The sequence below is a fragment of the Malaya genurostris genome, chromosome 2 (genome assembly GCF_030247185.1).
Source record: "Malaya genurostris strain Urasoe2022 chromosome 2, Malgen_1.1, whole genome shotgun sequence".
NCBI classification, from domain to species: domain Eukaryota; kingdom Metazoa; phylum Arthropoda; class Insecta; order Diptera; family Culicidae; genus Malaya; species Malaya genurostris.
In genome coordinates, this window is record NC_080571.1 from 342,732,528 (window position 1) to 342,746,658 (window position 14,131).

At 39.5% G+C, this 14,131-nt stretch overlaps 1 protein-coding gene across 1 annotated transcript; it reads right to left on the minus strand.

Annotated features, from left to right (window-relative positions):
• Window positions 1-672: 672 nt before the first annotated feature.
• On the minus strand, window positions 673-11,231 carry LOC131431880 (protein slowmo). Its single transcript, XM_058597823.1, has 4 exons — window positions 11,014-11,231; window positions 10,193-10,358; window positions 2,395-2,700; window positions 673-2,328 (listed from the first exon to the last, which is right to left on the minus strand). The coding sequence occupies exons 1-4, from the start codon at window positions 11,043-11,045 to the stop codon at window positions 2,188-2,190; spliced, it is 645 nt and encodes a 214-aa protein (XP_058453806.1). The 5' UTR covers window positions 11,046-11,231; the 3' UTR covers window positions 673-2,187.
• Between the last annotated feature and the right edge of the window lie 2,900 nt (window positions 11,232-14,131).

The following is a 14,131-nucleotide window of genomic DNA, read 5'->3' on the forward strand; positions in this document are numbered from 1 at the left end:
CGAAAATTTAACAACTCGAACGAATGATATTCGAGTTCATACCCAACTCGAACGGAAGGGGTGAACCACCCCTATTCTGTACGTCGATCGATTTGAAATATTCCGATCGAATGTGCATTTTCCATTCTGCATTCCGTTCGAGTTGGGTATGAACTCGAATATCATTCGTTCGAGTTGTTAAATTTTCGAACATTACTCGATCGACTTGCGTACGTATTACTTATGTTCGGTTCAGAATCGTTCTAATTTGTTTATACAAGTGTGGTGGTTTTGTTTACTAAGAAATAAATAATATAAATAATATTGAACGTGTAAGTAGTGTTGACAGCTTTGATGGTTAGTGTTCGAAATTTCAAGTGTTCCCGAACGAGAGTCGATGGAATCATACAAGTCGAACGGAATAAAGAATGCAAAATTCGAACTCGAACGAAAGTGTAGATTCGTTCGTATCACAAATCCGTCGGATTCCAGAATCGGGGTGGTTTTGTGTTTTTCTTTCGAGTTCCCTGAACGCAATAGAGGCATGCTAGCAACGAGCGAGGGCATACCAATTTACTTTTAGTCAGCCTTCTTGAAACTCTAAACGAACACGGTCTGTTCGAGTGTCGAGTCCAAGTAAGTCAACAACAGAAACACAATCGAAGGCTTTCGGATTTAACTACCATTCATTCATTCTATTAAACAGTTTGATATTTAAGCTATCTCGCTTGCAGTTTAGTTAAACACTCTTCTTCTGAAACATTACAACAACTCAGATGTTATCCACTGAATGTATGTTAAAACAATGTCGATTTTATATGTATTTTTATATGTATCTTCTACTAGCCAGCCAAAAGGTGATGTCGGTTTTTTTTCTCACATTTCGATTATTACAACTGCTACGAATTTCAACGTCACTCTTTCATTCATCATTCATTATTTATGCATCCGAATAATTTACGTACAGGGTTTTTTTTGGCCAAAAAAAACGTACTACAAACCAATAATATTTTTATTCCAAAAATAGATCGCAGCGGTGCGGTTCTGTATTTATTTTTTGTTTTCGGGAATGTGTAACATGAGCATATGCTAATCGATTGGTTTGCCCGTTCATGCATTTTTCGTGAAACGACAATTAAAAGACGCAGCGTGAATTATTTGGAGAATCTTTGTTCCTACTAATACTAATAGCTTCTCAGTTAATGCTAAAACAGTTATTCTATCGAACTTCCCAACATTCACGATATTTACACATTAGCGCAATGGATTATCGTTATCCTTCTCGTCATGACAAATTGAAAACACTAACGTTAGTTTGGATATCATTCCTTCCCGGCTCTCCACTACTTACAATCAATTGAAATAGTTTTATTCTACTGAACAATCTCCCCGTCGCAATTTCTGACATTCTATAATTAGGCTTTGACGTTTTGAATCTCGGTGCGATTACACTATTACATAAAGTTAATGCATGACACTGCGCAATTCAAGTCTCTAACTCAGAGGAAGCCTAGCTCGAACAGGGGGAGATAGTTCCTGATCGGTTATCATAATAAGCAATACGCAAAGTTTTGAACGTTTATACAATAGATTTTACTAATAGTAGTAGTAGTAGTAGTGAAATAAATAAGAACACAGTTTTGCTTGCTTGATTTTTGGGTAAACAATTCGACCAACAATGCCAATTGATTGATTGATAGCAAGAAAAGCCAAAAAATAATAACGAAAGAAGAAAACTGCTGACGAGCCTCCGTTTCAGGCATAATTGTTCCCCGTTAATGGGCTAACTTTATAAAACAAGGAACAATTAGGCGAAAAGCAAACAGCTTATCAGCAGATTTGGCCCATAATCAGGACGTTGGTGCGTTTGGCGGAATTGTACTTCCTCTAGATGATGATGATGATGATGATGATGATGTTGATGTTGGTGTTAATGGAACCGTTCTTGTTGTATTGTTGTCAGCAGATGTTGCAGAATAGAATTGTTTATCTTTATCCTTTGATTTGTTGTTGTTTTGGATACTACTGGTTGCATCGTCCGATTGAAGAGCAGCAGCCTTACTGAAGGATGAATTCACTCCACTTTCGGAACTGCTTTTGGCAGGTTTTGTCGTCTCCGCCTTTGCTGATGGTGGTGTGAACAGAGAAGAAGCAGCGGTTGCATTATCAGCAGTAGCAGTGCTGGACGAAGCCGTGCAACGTTTGTTACTATATGTGAATTTTCTGCGCCGTTGCACTGAGCTCATCCATGCTCTTTCGCGCCTGGTCTGTGATGTCGTCCAGCGATTTCTTTGTCTGGGTGAGAATCTCGTTCGTGCTGGTAGCTGCTGATGTGGCAAGTTCTTTCACCTGTAATCGATTGTTGAATGGTTAACAATTCATCCCCTTCGTGTCCGACAGAATAATCAAACTTACTTCCGAGTTCAGCTTCCCTATCACCCATTCGAGACCTTGGCGACCTTTGCCCGCATTGGTGCTGATGTTTTTGGTCAGTACGTCCTCCATGTACCGGTTCAGTGGGACTCCCTCGACCTGCACTGTGGCTTCCTGCCGGAGCAGCGTCTTCTCCGGATCCGTCGGATGTGGCACGTAGCTGAGGGTTTCGTACACCGACAGAAAACTCACAAAGGTGAGGTTGATCGTCTTGAGGGTCATCTGCCGCTTGGTCGGATCCACAGTGGACTTTTCACTGGCATAGCACACATTGGGAGATCCAATTAGCTGAAAGATAAAAAAAAAAGGAAACGAAACCGCATGAGAAGGTTGATGACCGGGTAGAACACGTAATGTGAAATATGTCACGCCGTTGCAGTGTGATGTAAACTAATTACGTAGGTAAACACAGTCTGACACAAGTTGCAGGTTGATTATCTAACAAATTATGACGCCTTCTTGGCCATATGAACGATAATAGACATGGCACAAGTATTGTTCCCGATGTGAATGTTGTAGAATGAAAATATATACAACGTATTTGTTTACAAATTAGAAAAAAACGTAATAACATCATTCCTACTATCACTAATCTCGCACACGTGTGGCCTTATTTTCAATCCGGTTCCTGGAAAACTAAGTTTAAAATCTCTTGACGCATGAATGGAATTCATTTGAGAGAAAACCAACAGTTTCAGTTGCGAAAATGCTGCTTCCTCGTATCGATATCTAGACTAAAAATGAGCTTGGGTAACGAATTAAATTAGAATCGCATTATGACTGACTGCTAAACGAGATAAAGCATGTGTCATTCTGATTTGGTCTAGGAACATACCATTTTTGAGATTGTTTTCAGGCACGGGTCTAACTTTCAAGTTGACTTTCTGCGATTTTTTAAAGGTCGATTTTAAGGAGTGTATCGAAAATAAGCTATCCACATACATTTGTGTTGTACGCCTGTATTTGTGATGGTTTTTTTATGCTCACATCACAGCATGCTGTGCGTTTGGCCGTCAGCTTTCGTGTGTTTACTTGTTTGTGCGGTTGAAATTCTGCGCTTTCAAAATGTCGCGTATTGAAACGGAAGTGAAAATTAAGGTTCTGGACACATGGCTAAGTGAGAAGGGTATTACTATACGAACATTGGCGAAGCGGTTTGGAATTCATCATGCCAATGTTAAAACCATCATTAATAAGTTTGGGGAACACTATTCTTTGGATGATCTACCAGGAAGAGGCAGAAAACCCGGTTCTTCCAACTTGAAACTGAACCAGAAAGTGGTATCTCTAATCGTGAAGAACAAATCAATGTCAATACGTGATTAGGTCAAAAAAGCAGGAACGAGTGTCTGAATGATCCAGCGTATCAAGAGGCGAAATCACTCTCGAAACAATATGTCGAACAGAAGAAGCGAGCAACAACAAGGGCCCGGAAATTGCTTTCGCGTCTTTTGCAGTGTCCGGATGTATGCGTTTTGAGGACTCAAAAACCCTTCCAGGTCCACAAAACTTTACTGTCGTCGTTGGGGAGGATGACTATGAGAAAGTTCTGTTCAAATTGGGTGCCGCATTTGCTCACTGTTGACCAAAAACGAGAACATATTGCTGATTCTGAGCAGTGTTCGACCATGTTTAAACGTAACAAACCAAAATTTTTGCGTCGATATGTGACAATGGATGAAACATGGATTCATCACTTCACTCCGGAATGAAAACGATCGTCATCTAAGTGGACAGCAACTGGTGAATCTCGCCCAAAGCGCCCGAAAGCACAGCAATCGACTGGAAAGGTTATGACCTCGATATTTTGGGATGTGCGTGATGTAATATTTATCGACTTGAGAAAGGAAGTACCGTTAACAGTGAATATTATATAGCGTTATTTTGCTGAAATGGAAAAGAAAAGACCGTATATGGCAAAGAAAACAATTTTGTTTCATCAAGACAACGCTCCGTGTCAATCTAAATAATGTCAAAACTACATAAATTGAACTTCAAATTGCTCCCACATCCACCGTATTCGCTAGATTTGTTTCCCAGCGACTACTGGCAGTTCGTAGACCTGAAAAAAAATGCATATCGTTAAGAAATTTCGCATTTTTGCCTTACTCATATAGAAAGGTTATGCAATCACTTGAAAAACCGACTAGTGAAAATTGGCCCGGAGGGCCAAGTGTCATATACCATTCGACTCAGTTCATCGAGCTGAGCAATGTCTGTCTGTGTGTCTGTCTGTGTGTGTGTGTGTGTGTGTGTGTGTGTGTGTGTGTGTGTGTGTGTGTGTGTGTGTGTGTGTGTGTGTGTGTGTGTGTGTGTGTGTGTGTGTGTCAAATAATCTCACTAGGTTTTCTCGGAGATGGCTGAACCGATTTTGACAAACTTAGATTCAAAAGAAAGGTCTCGTCGTAATTTTGAGTGCGTACTAGAAGAGTTTGTGTGTCATGTTAGTTGGTAGCCGTACGAACCGACTTTGATTATACCGGTTCTCGGGTTCCGGTGCCGGAAGTGCATATAATAGTGAACCCACTTCATTTTCTTAAGGATGACTTACGCAATCAAAGCACTGTTTTATTCTGTATTTTATGCACAAACAATCTCTTGATTTCTTTCAAAAATCGAAGAGAAAACTTTTGAATAGAATACCACAATATTATATGTTAATGAGAAAGGCATCATTACACCACTAGGCAGAGATGGCATTTCACCAGAGTTATACACGCTAGAGTCAGATTTTTGCCACACCGAAGATGCAAAAAACGAATCACCGCACAAAGAGGAAAGCGCACTTCTTCTCAGTATCGAATAGACAGCATTTGAGTGTGTGCTTGTGGTTAAAGCAGCTGGCGCGAGTGAAACACATTCTCTTCACATGAATCGCTCACACGCGCTCTCGTCTAAATACACCCAAGTGACCACTGGCGCGTGATGGTGAGCGAACACTTCTGTGAACTTCAATTAATAGAGAGTAGATCTGACCTTGCTATGAAAAATTTGCAAGGAAAACCGAAAATTTTACGATAAATTGTTTTATTTTGCTGATTTTGCGTGTCCACGTTTCAACTACGAAAACCATACAGCAGAGTGCTCACCGGCCTGTACACCTCTGTGAAAGTATCTGCATCCACCTCAGAGAATTTATTAGCTAATGCTCTAGCACTTGGGTGCGATTCAGTGGAAGAGGTAAAAGGAAATAAACAAACGCACTCATGATGTGTGCACACTTTACACAACAGTGGTGTATAAATGTGAAAGAGAAAAGCTCTCGTTGAAGTTGTCAGTGCGAGGGGAGAAATTTTGCTTGCTCTTCGTCACACAGAGGAGATAGACATCTCTGCTTAGCAGGACCTTTTTTTCGACCCGTTTTCGGTTTATCCTCAAAGGTGTTATCCTCACCGAGCTTCCTGATTGCATTTCGCACGGCTTTTTACTTACTTTTTGCATTTTTGCTATTTTTCTCAGTGACAGTCCGCGTTCTGTGCACCATTTGTACACAATTTTTCGACGTTGTTCTGCTGAAAGTCCACGCATTTCGAAACAAACTAATGAAAACGAATAAACAACTGCACAAGTGGTTAGAAAAGAGTGTAAACAACAAGACGCAGCCATAAAAATTGACAGATTCTGAACCATTGCGAACATACTTTCTGGGACAGTCTTTAGGTGAGCTATTTGAGAACGACTTAAGGGGCGGGTAGGGCCTAACAATTTTGAAAAATCATTCATTTTTTTCTTTGTATTTTCTTATAGTAAAACATTTTAACAATATTCTGTGAAATTTTCAAGCTTATCGGAACAAAATTCAGCAAGTTATGGGCCTTTATCTTCGCTTATCTCATACTGCGAAGAAATAAGAACTCGGCGCATAGGCCCAAGACTTCTGCTTTGATTGACTTAAAAACTTGACAAAACATTCTTGAAATGTTTCATTAAAACAAATTATAGAAGAAAAAATATAATTTTTTGAAAGTGTTAGACCCTACAAGCTTCCTTGAGTAGTAAATTGTTTCCATTGATTTTATAGACAAAAAACTTTAAACGCGTTTTTCTCGAAAGCAGGTTTGGAAAGTCCGAGTCCATCGTCATTCAAAAACTACTGCACCAATTTTGTTCAAATTTTGCACACACTTTCTACATATGAAAAAAACAGACCCCAACGTTTTCCTTTTCGTTGTTTGTTACTTTGGGAAGATTTTACAGCTACAAAATGGCGGATTTTTCGTGAAAAATCGTGGTTTTCACTTTGAACAACCACCAAAAATATAAAAAAAATCAAACAGAAACGTTGGGGACTAGAAAAACTTCTAATCTAACTTTGCTGCTTGATTTGTTCACTTCTGATTAGTCTTCGCTAAGATACAGTGGACACCGCAAATCATGATTTTTAAGAAGTGTCCTCAAAAATACCTCTTCACCGACTTATTTCGCAATATTTTTTCACAAAAAAACCACAAAATGTTGTTCGAATGATGCTTTTTAACATGCAAAACATTTGAATTTATTTCGTTGAACGATAATTCTGAAAAAATCGTCAAAATGACGTTTTTTTATCATTTAGACCCTAAAGAGCCGCTCCCCGAAAAGGTACTTCAAATTTTAAGTATGTCTAGCATAATCACAAAGCCAGCACCAGGCAAACAGATAGATTACAAGTTTGCTTGTAAAAAGCTTCTGGTTCCGATTAGCCAATGATTTCCATGTGTGTGTTCGCGTTTGTGCTCACTAATTTTTCTCAGAAATGATTTGACTGTTTTTCACGAACCAAGGCTCAAATGAAAGGTCTTATAGTCCCATAGGTTGCTATTGAATTTCATCTGGATCTGACTTCCGGTTCCAGAACTATAGGGAAAAATGTTTAATGGTGCATACTGCCGTTTAAAGTGAAAATTACAAAATGCAAAAAGGTGGGTAATGTCAGAGACATAACTGGATGTCGTGAATACGAAAACAACTGACATGTTACTTAACACTTTCGAATATCAATTAGTTGATCAATTGTATGAATTATGCAAGCATTCCCCTTTGTCACATTTTTCGCAAAAACAAAGAAGGCTTCACTTGATCTCGATTACTGTGAATTTCACACAGCGAAAAGTGCACAAATCTAATCAAACTGTTCTAGATTTGCACTAAACTGAGGATATTTACTTTCGATTTGCGAGCAAAAACCCTAATAGTTCTTTAGAAAACTTTTAGAGCCATGAGAACGGCTGATTTTGTGTGATGCTCCCCACCGTTGTCCTCTTTTCGTTGTTTTTTCGCCAATGCAAACAACTGGCAGCTGTGACGTAATCGCTCTTGTCGGAAGCGAAACTAGCTTTGCAAACGGCACACAATACATCTGCTCACAGCGACCTGGTATCGATTACGACGAGGTGTATTCCTCCGTGATGCGGTTTTACTCCATTCGTTACCTACTGGCACTGTCAGTGAAACATGATCTAGATGTAGAGTAGATGGATGCTGTTACTGCGTTTCTCCAAGGCAATCTATCGCACGAGTTCATCTACATGGAGTCACTGATAGGGTTCGCTGAAACTTCAAAGCAAGTCTGCCGATTACTAAAAGCACTCTATGAGCTCAAGCAGTCGAGCCGTGTTTGGAATAACTAGCTGGACAAAGCGCTGAATGAATTCGGATTAGAACAATCGAATATTGACCCGTGCCTGTGCTTCCTAATCGACCATAAAAAAATGAATTTCGTTACTATTTACGTGGACGATTTTATATTCACGAACGATGACAAGCTGAAGCATAAGTTGATATAATTACTTCACAGTCGCTTCAAAATGAAGGATCTTGGTCAAGCGCGTTTCTGGTTAGGACTGAGAATTACGCGAGACAAAATAAAAACGGTAAACTGTGGGTGAATCAGGCAACGCGTCCCGATTTAAATTTTACCTCTAATCAAGCCAGCAAATTCAACGCGAATCCAGGACGAAATCACTGGAACGCTTTCAATTGTATCATGCGGTATCTGGGAAGAACACGTTTAAATCGATTAACGTATTCGAAGGAGAATTGCACGGATTTAGTCGGTTCTACAGATGCTGATTGGGGAGGCCAAACCGGACTCTAGAAAATCCACTACAGGATACGTTTTCACGTTCATGGGAGGAACTGTATCATGGAACGTCAAGCGGCAACCAACAGTTGCATTGTTTTCGTGCGAAGCAGAATAAATCGCGCTTCATCAAGTACCACTTCGTCCGAGATGTCCTAGATCAGGGAGTAGTCGAACTGGGATACGTGAACCCAAAACAGTAACCTGCAGATGGTTTCACAAAAGCTCTGAGTAATCAGAAGCTGAAAGAGAATATGAAGTTCATTGGATTCGTTGCTTGGGGAGAGATGCAATCGAAGTAGACACTCGATATATAACCAACGAATGTATTATGCAGCCTTAGCAACGCCTAGCAACGTAAATTGTTGATTCAAATAAATTATCATTATTCATTAGTCAATCCACCTAACCAGTTGTATGTTTTATTCTGCAACAGATTTCGACCATGATTTATCTTTTATACTCGTCCAGTTGAACATTGGGACTAAGACTATTTCGAAATCGCCGTGCAAGTGCAAAATTGTTTCCAAATTTTCCAACTTACTTGCTGCGTTTAGTATAACTGAAAATAGTTCTACCGATTCTTCCACAGGGCAAATTTTGAAAAACCGCCCCAAAGTAAAGTAAAGCGTATTCACGTAAAAAAGTACCTAGATATTCAAGATGCCGTGCTTGTGAAAACTTTCCACGCTAGATCTTATGTGAATGACCGGAATGTTGAGGCCTTCTTTAAAAATAAATTTCCTTTTTCTGGTTATCTAATCAATGTTTCATATTATCGCTTCGGCAAACATAGGCAAACTTTTATCGTTTTATAAATCAAAACACGAAGACCATTTGAATTTTAGACCGTCACCGAAAAATAGAGTAAACAATTTCGAAGTTAAAAAAATGTTCTGCATAGCTTTCAAGGAGATTAAAAATAGAAGATCAATTGAACAAAGATAAAACTAGACTACGTCATCTATTTTAAGATTAGCAATTTTGATTGTTTTCTCGTATCAAAACCTCAAGCTGCGCTATCATAAAATGATAAAAAAAAGATCAACCGCGATAAAATCTCTGACGGCCAAGAACGACAAACATCAGTCCTGAACCGAATACAACTGGCGTCAATTTCATTCTCACGTGTGAAAAAACGCGCGCGCGTCACAAGAAATATTATCTCTTTGGTGATGATGATGTTGCGGTCTTGTGATTCGTAATTGTGAAAAGCGGATAATTCTGGTGAAGAGAATACGTCAAGTTTCTTTTTACAAAAAGCGACCTAAAATACTTTGCGTAGAAAATGTCTGATGACGCGTAGTGCGAAGTATATTTACAATCGATTTTCCTTTTTTTGTTTTGCCAACCGACGTCAGTGAAAGTGGTCTTGGCGCCGTTGACATTGAATTTGTTCGAGCTTTCGATAGTTTGTGCTAGACATGCGAGTCGAAAGATGGTGTTAAGTGGCAAAACATGAATATATTACATGTTTTGAGAGATTCACATTCATTAGTCATTTGCACCGCATATTCAACTATCAACGCAACTCTACCCTTGAGCTATTAACAATGTTTTGTGTGTTCGAACCACGATCTGGAAGAATTTTAAATGCAAAAGAATCGTAACACTTGTAACACTGATGAATCATTTGCGAAGCCAGTGGAAATTGTTTCCTCAACCGACATTGTTTACATGCTAGTGAAAACGAACAAAGAGCCCAACCACAATACCAACCTTTTGGGCCCACTGTGGGAAGTACCATTTCGTGCTGACCAGTCGATGTGTGTGCAGGACACCGTCAACGACCCGCCGTTCGACGACGTCTGTGCCGATCACTGCTGTGTTGATTGGGTTTGGGTATTTGCGCCAGGCTGCCTGTGCCACGGTTTCCCATGGATGGCTAGAAAATAGAGGTGAAAATAAAAACACGATAAATACATTGTCAATTTCATTGCTACAGGCATGATGAACTAAAAATAAATGATAGATCGCGAATTGCCCAAAGCTGCTCAGTTTCCTTCACACCCTAGAGGACATTGACGCCTGTGTAGCTTACGGCTACGACTCTTCTCGCCCCGAAAGTCTCAAGCGCAAGACCTTCAATTTATGTTTAATAACAAAATTCCCATCGCCATATGTACTCGCTTCGACAGCTGTTCTGTCTCACATGCTCTACGAATGGCGTTGTAAGTCGATCGAAGTAGTTCGGAACAAAGGAATTCAACACTACAAGCAAAACAATCACATACACATCACTCACACAACCCGAGTTCATTCATTCATTCGTCACATGAAAATAATTTCATAATCTTCTAAAGGTGGTGTCGAGTAGCATTTTCGGGCGAGTCCAAAGGTCACAATAGTTGGTCATCACTGTTGCTAAGTGAATCAGTCATTTCCACAAAAAAAGTGTTTAATCAAATTTTTCCGGTACTTAAAATCGGAACTTTCTAGATTCCTGTATAGCATAGCTACTGCTACCGAATTCCTTTTACATAATCAACAGACTGTCGAAAGCTTTTCCGTCACCATCATCGAACGTAATGGAAACTTACTTGAATACATGCTCTGAGGTCCAGATTTTCATCGTGAATAAAACGCTTTCTTTTTTATGAGAACGGGAAAAAAACGAAACTGAATTTCACACCGGGGCTGCAATAATGCACACACTTGCGCACAGTATGGAGCCCGCTGAACGATGAGCAGGAGAAGAAAAACTTCGCGATATATCGAAACCACGCAAAACCGCGACCGCCTCACTACAGCATTTGAGGAAAAGTGATCGAGAAAAGAATTTTGTATCGCTGTCGCGTACTGACATTTGCGTGGCACCCTTCAGAAACGCCCGTTAAGGGGCGGTACAATGCACATGAATTTCAATCTGCTTGGCAGCGTTGCCAGGTCATATTTGCAAAAATCTGTATTTGTCGTAAAAATCTGTCTGTACCACTTCGGTATCAGGAATTCTGCTTAAGGTATCATAAAGTCAACCAAGAAAATGTCACGGGAGGTTGTTTCAGTGAACAATAAAAAAAGGTCCCACGACAACCTTTTCTCATACCTATTCAAGCTAAAATCAAAAATCGGTATTTATCTGTATGATCCGCGTATTATCGGTATTTTAGGAGAAGATATCGGTATTGCGGTATGTATGGAGGTCAAAAATCTGTATAAATACCGAGAAATCGGTATACCTGGCAACTTTGCTGCTCGATGCCAGTGTTTTGCACTGAAATTTGATCAATGAAGCGGTTTTGTAAAGTATGCACTGTTACCCACATTATCGAAATGACAGAATGAGCAATGAATTCTTAATCGACTGCTCATTTCTGGGTGCTCAATCAACCCGACGGATAGTGATATTGTAAATATCATTAATATTTCGTTCATTTTATGAATGTGTTATTGTAAAAGAAAGGTGACTTACACCATTTTATTACATCCCTCTCAGCAAGCGGTTCTTTTTTGTTGTTCGTTGAGTGCTTGTCGAACGACATACTGCACGAAATATTCGTTCAGTTTGCTGGAACGGTTTGTTGTTGTTTTTTCTCTTGCAAAACTAGTGTGGAAATTAGATGTTATTTTCATATAGAAAGAAAGTTTGAAGTACGTGAAGTAGAAGTATTGTACAGGTATGTAGTGTTAGCTTTAAAAATAAGTGGAAAAAACATCGGCAATTCTCCCGTAAAACTAGTCCAACTCCTCATATAAAAAATGGCTTAACAATGGACCTCTGTCTGCCGGGTTTGTGGAACGAAAAAAACGACATTCGGTTCAACGGTCTGTTTCAAAATCGGCAAACAAAGGTCCCGTGTTGGCCTCCCCTTGTACGATTGATTGGACTTTCATTGAACCAATGATCCAACGTATTGGACCAACGAAGAACCACCGTTGAACGTTTTTTTCTAAGAGCGACTCCAGTTAGAAGAATGGATGATGCCGGCTAAGGTAAGGAAAGGCTTTTTGCCTTTCTCATATAGTGATGCATAAATCACTGTGAAAACCGACATTTGAACCGAGGCCCGGAGGGCCGAGTGTCATATACCATTCGACTCAGTTCGTCGAGTACGCAAAATGTCAGTGTGTGTATGTGTGCGTGTGTATGTGTACGTGTGTATGTATGTGCGTATGTAACGTTTTTTGCACTAACTTTTCTCGGAGATGGCTGAACCGATTTTCACAAACTTAGATTCAAATGAAAGGTCTTGTGGTCCCATACAAAATTCCTGAATATTATTTGAATCCGACTTCCGGTTCCGGAGTTATGGGGTAAAATGTGCAAAAAAAAGAAAATATGTTTTCTAGATATTCTCATAGATGGCGCAACCGATTTTTATAAACTTAGATTCAAATGAAAGGTTCTGTGATCCCATACGTAATTCCTTAATTTCATCTGGATCCGACTTCCGGATCCGGAAATATAAGGTAAAGTGTGTTAAAAATTGTATACCATCACTGAAAAGGGCGAAAAACCGTAAAAAGTTTTCTAAATCGACCTCAAATCTTCTCCAAATAATAGTTTTTATGACTAGACGGTCAAACAAACCGATTTCGGTTATTCTTTTTAGGAATCGAAGAAAATTATTTTGAAGAATACCACAGTATTATATATGATGGTATGATTGATATGAGAAAGGCATCATTACATCACTAGGTGGATTAAAACAGGCTTTGTTAATCTTTTCAGCGAATTGCATATGTTTTTAGCTTGAGGTTTAAGAAGAACTGGTTATTTACCAGGTTGGTATATCCGAAAAACTTAAAGATTTAAATTAATATATTCAGTTATACTTTTTTTTATCTAGAAATAGAATGAAAAACAGCACATTACATTCCTTTTGTGGAGTTTGGCCTTTCTGTTTCAACAGACTCTGCAGCCGATTCTTAGTGTACAGAATCATTGCATGGCTAGTACTATGGATCCTACTGACACTAAGAACCCTTCCAGGTCGGGGCTCGAACATACGACAACTGGCTTGTATGACCAGCGTCCTATGCATTGAACCGCCAACCCGGGACATATTTTCAAAGACATCATATTACAAATATATCCAGCTCTCACACTTCTCGAACAAATCATTGGCAACAACCTTTTTTGCCAACATGGCGACCCCAGGCGAGTCTGCATCGAATCTCGTACGTAGAAGTAATGGAGAGAAATGTCCAATTCGTACGCGCCAAAATAACAGAAGTGCGCGCCCGTACAATTGACATGATTGTTGAACGTGATGCCGTGCGATAGCGTTGTTAAACTGAAGATTGATTTCGCTCCAAGCTGACAGGGTCTGATATTTTTCATGTGGTGCTAATCAATTAAACACAGTGCATCTGTTTTGGATGTTCGATAGAACGAAAAGTGCTCAAATCGAGCGAAATACTCCACGAGTGTTTTCAATGAAAAACGAAAATTGTTTAACTTGACTCGCTAAATTTATTTCTTTGCAAAGTTTTGGCTACCTTTGCAGCAACGTGCACCATCGGCCAAAACCGTTTAAAACCGTCCTTGAAATGAATAAGCATTCGTCCGTCCTATAGTACCCTGTCCGTCCTATCAAACCTGAATTTTGGAACTGACCTCTGAACCAGAATTTTGTTCCTAATCTCAGTTTCAGAATTCATGTCCGAAATTCGGGCATAGAATTTAGAACTTGTATTCTGGAATTAGGTTCGGAA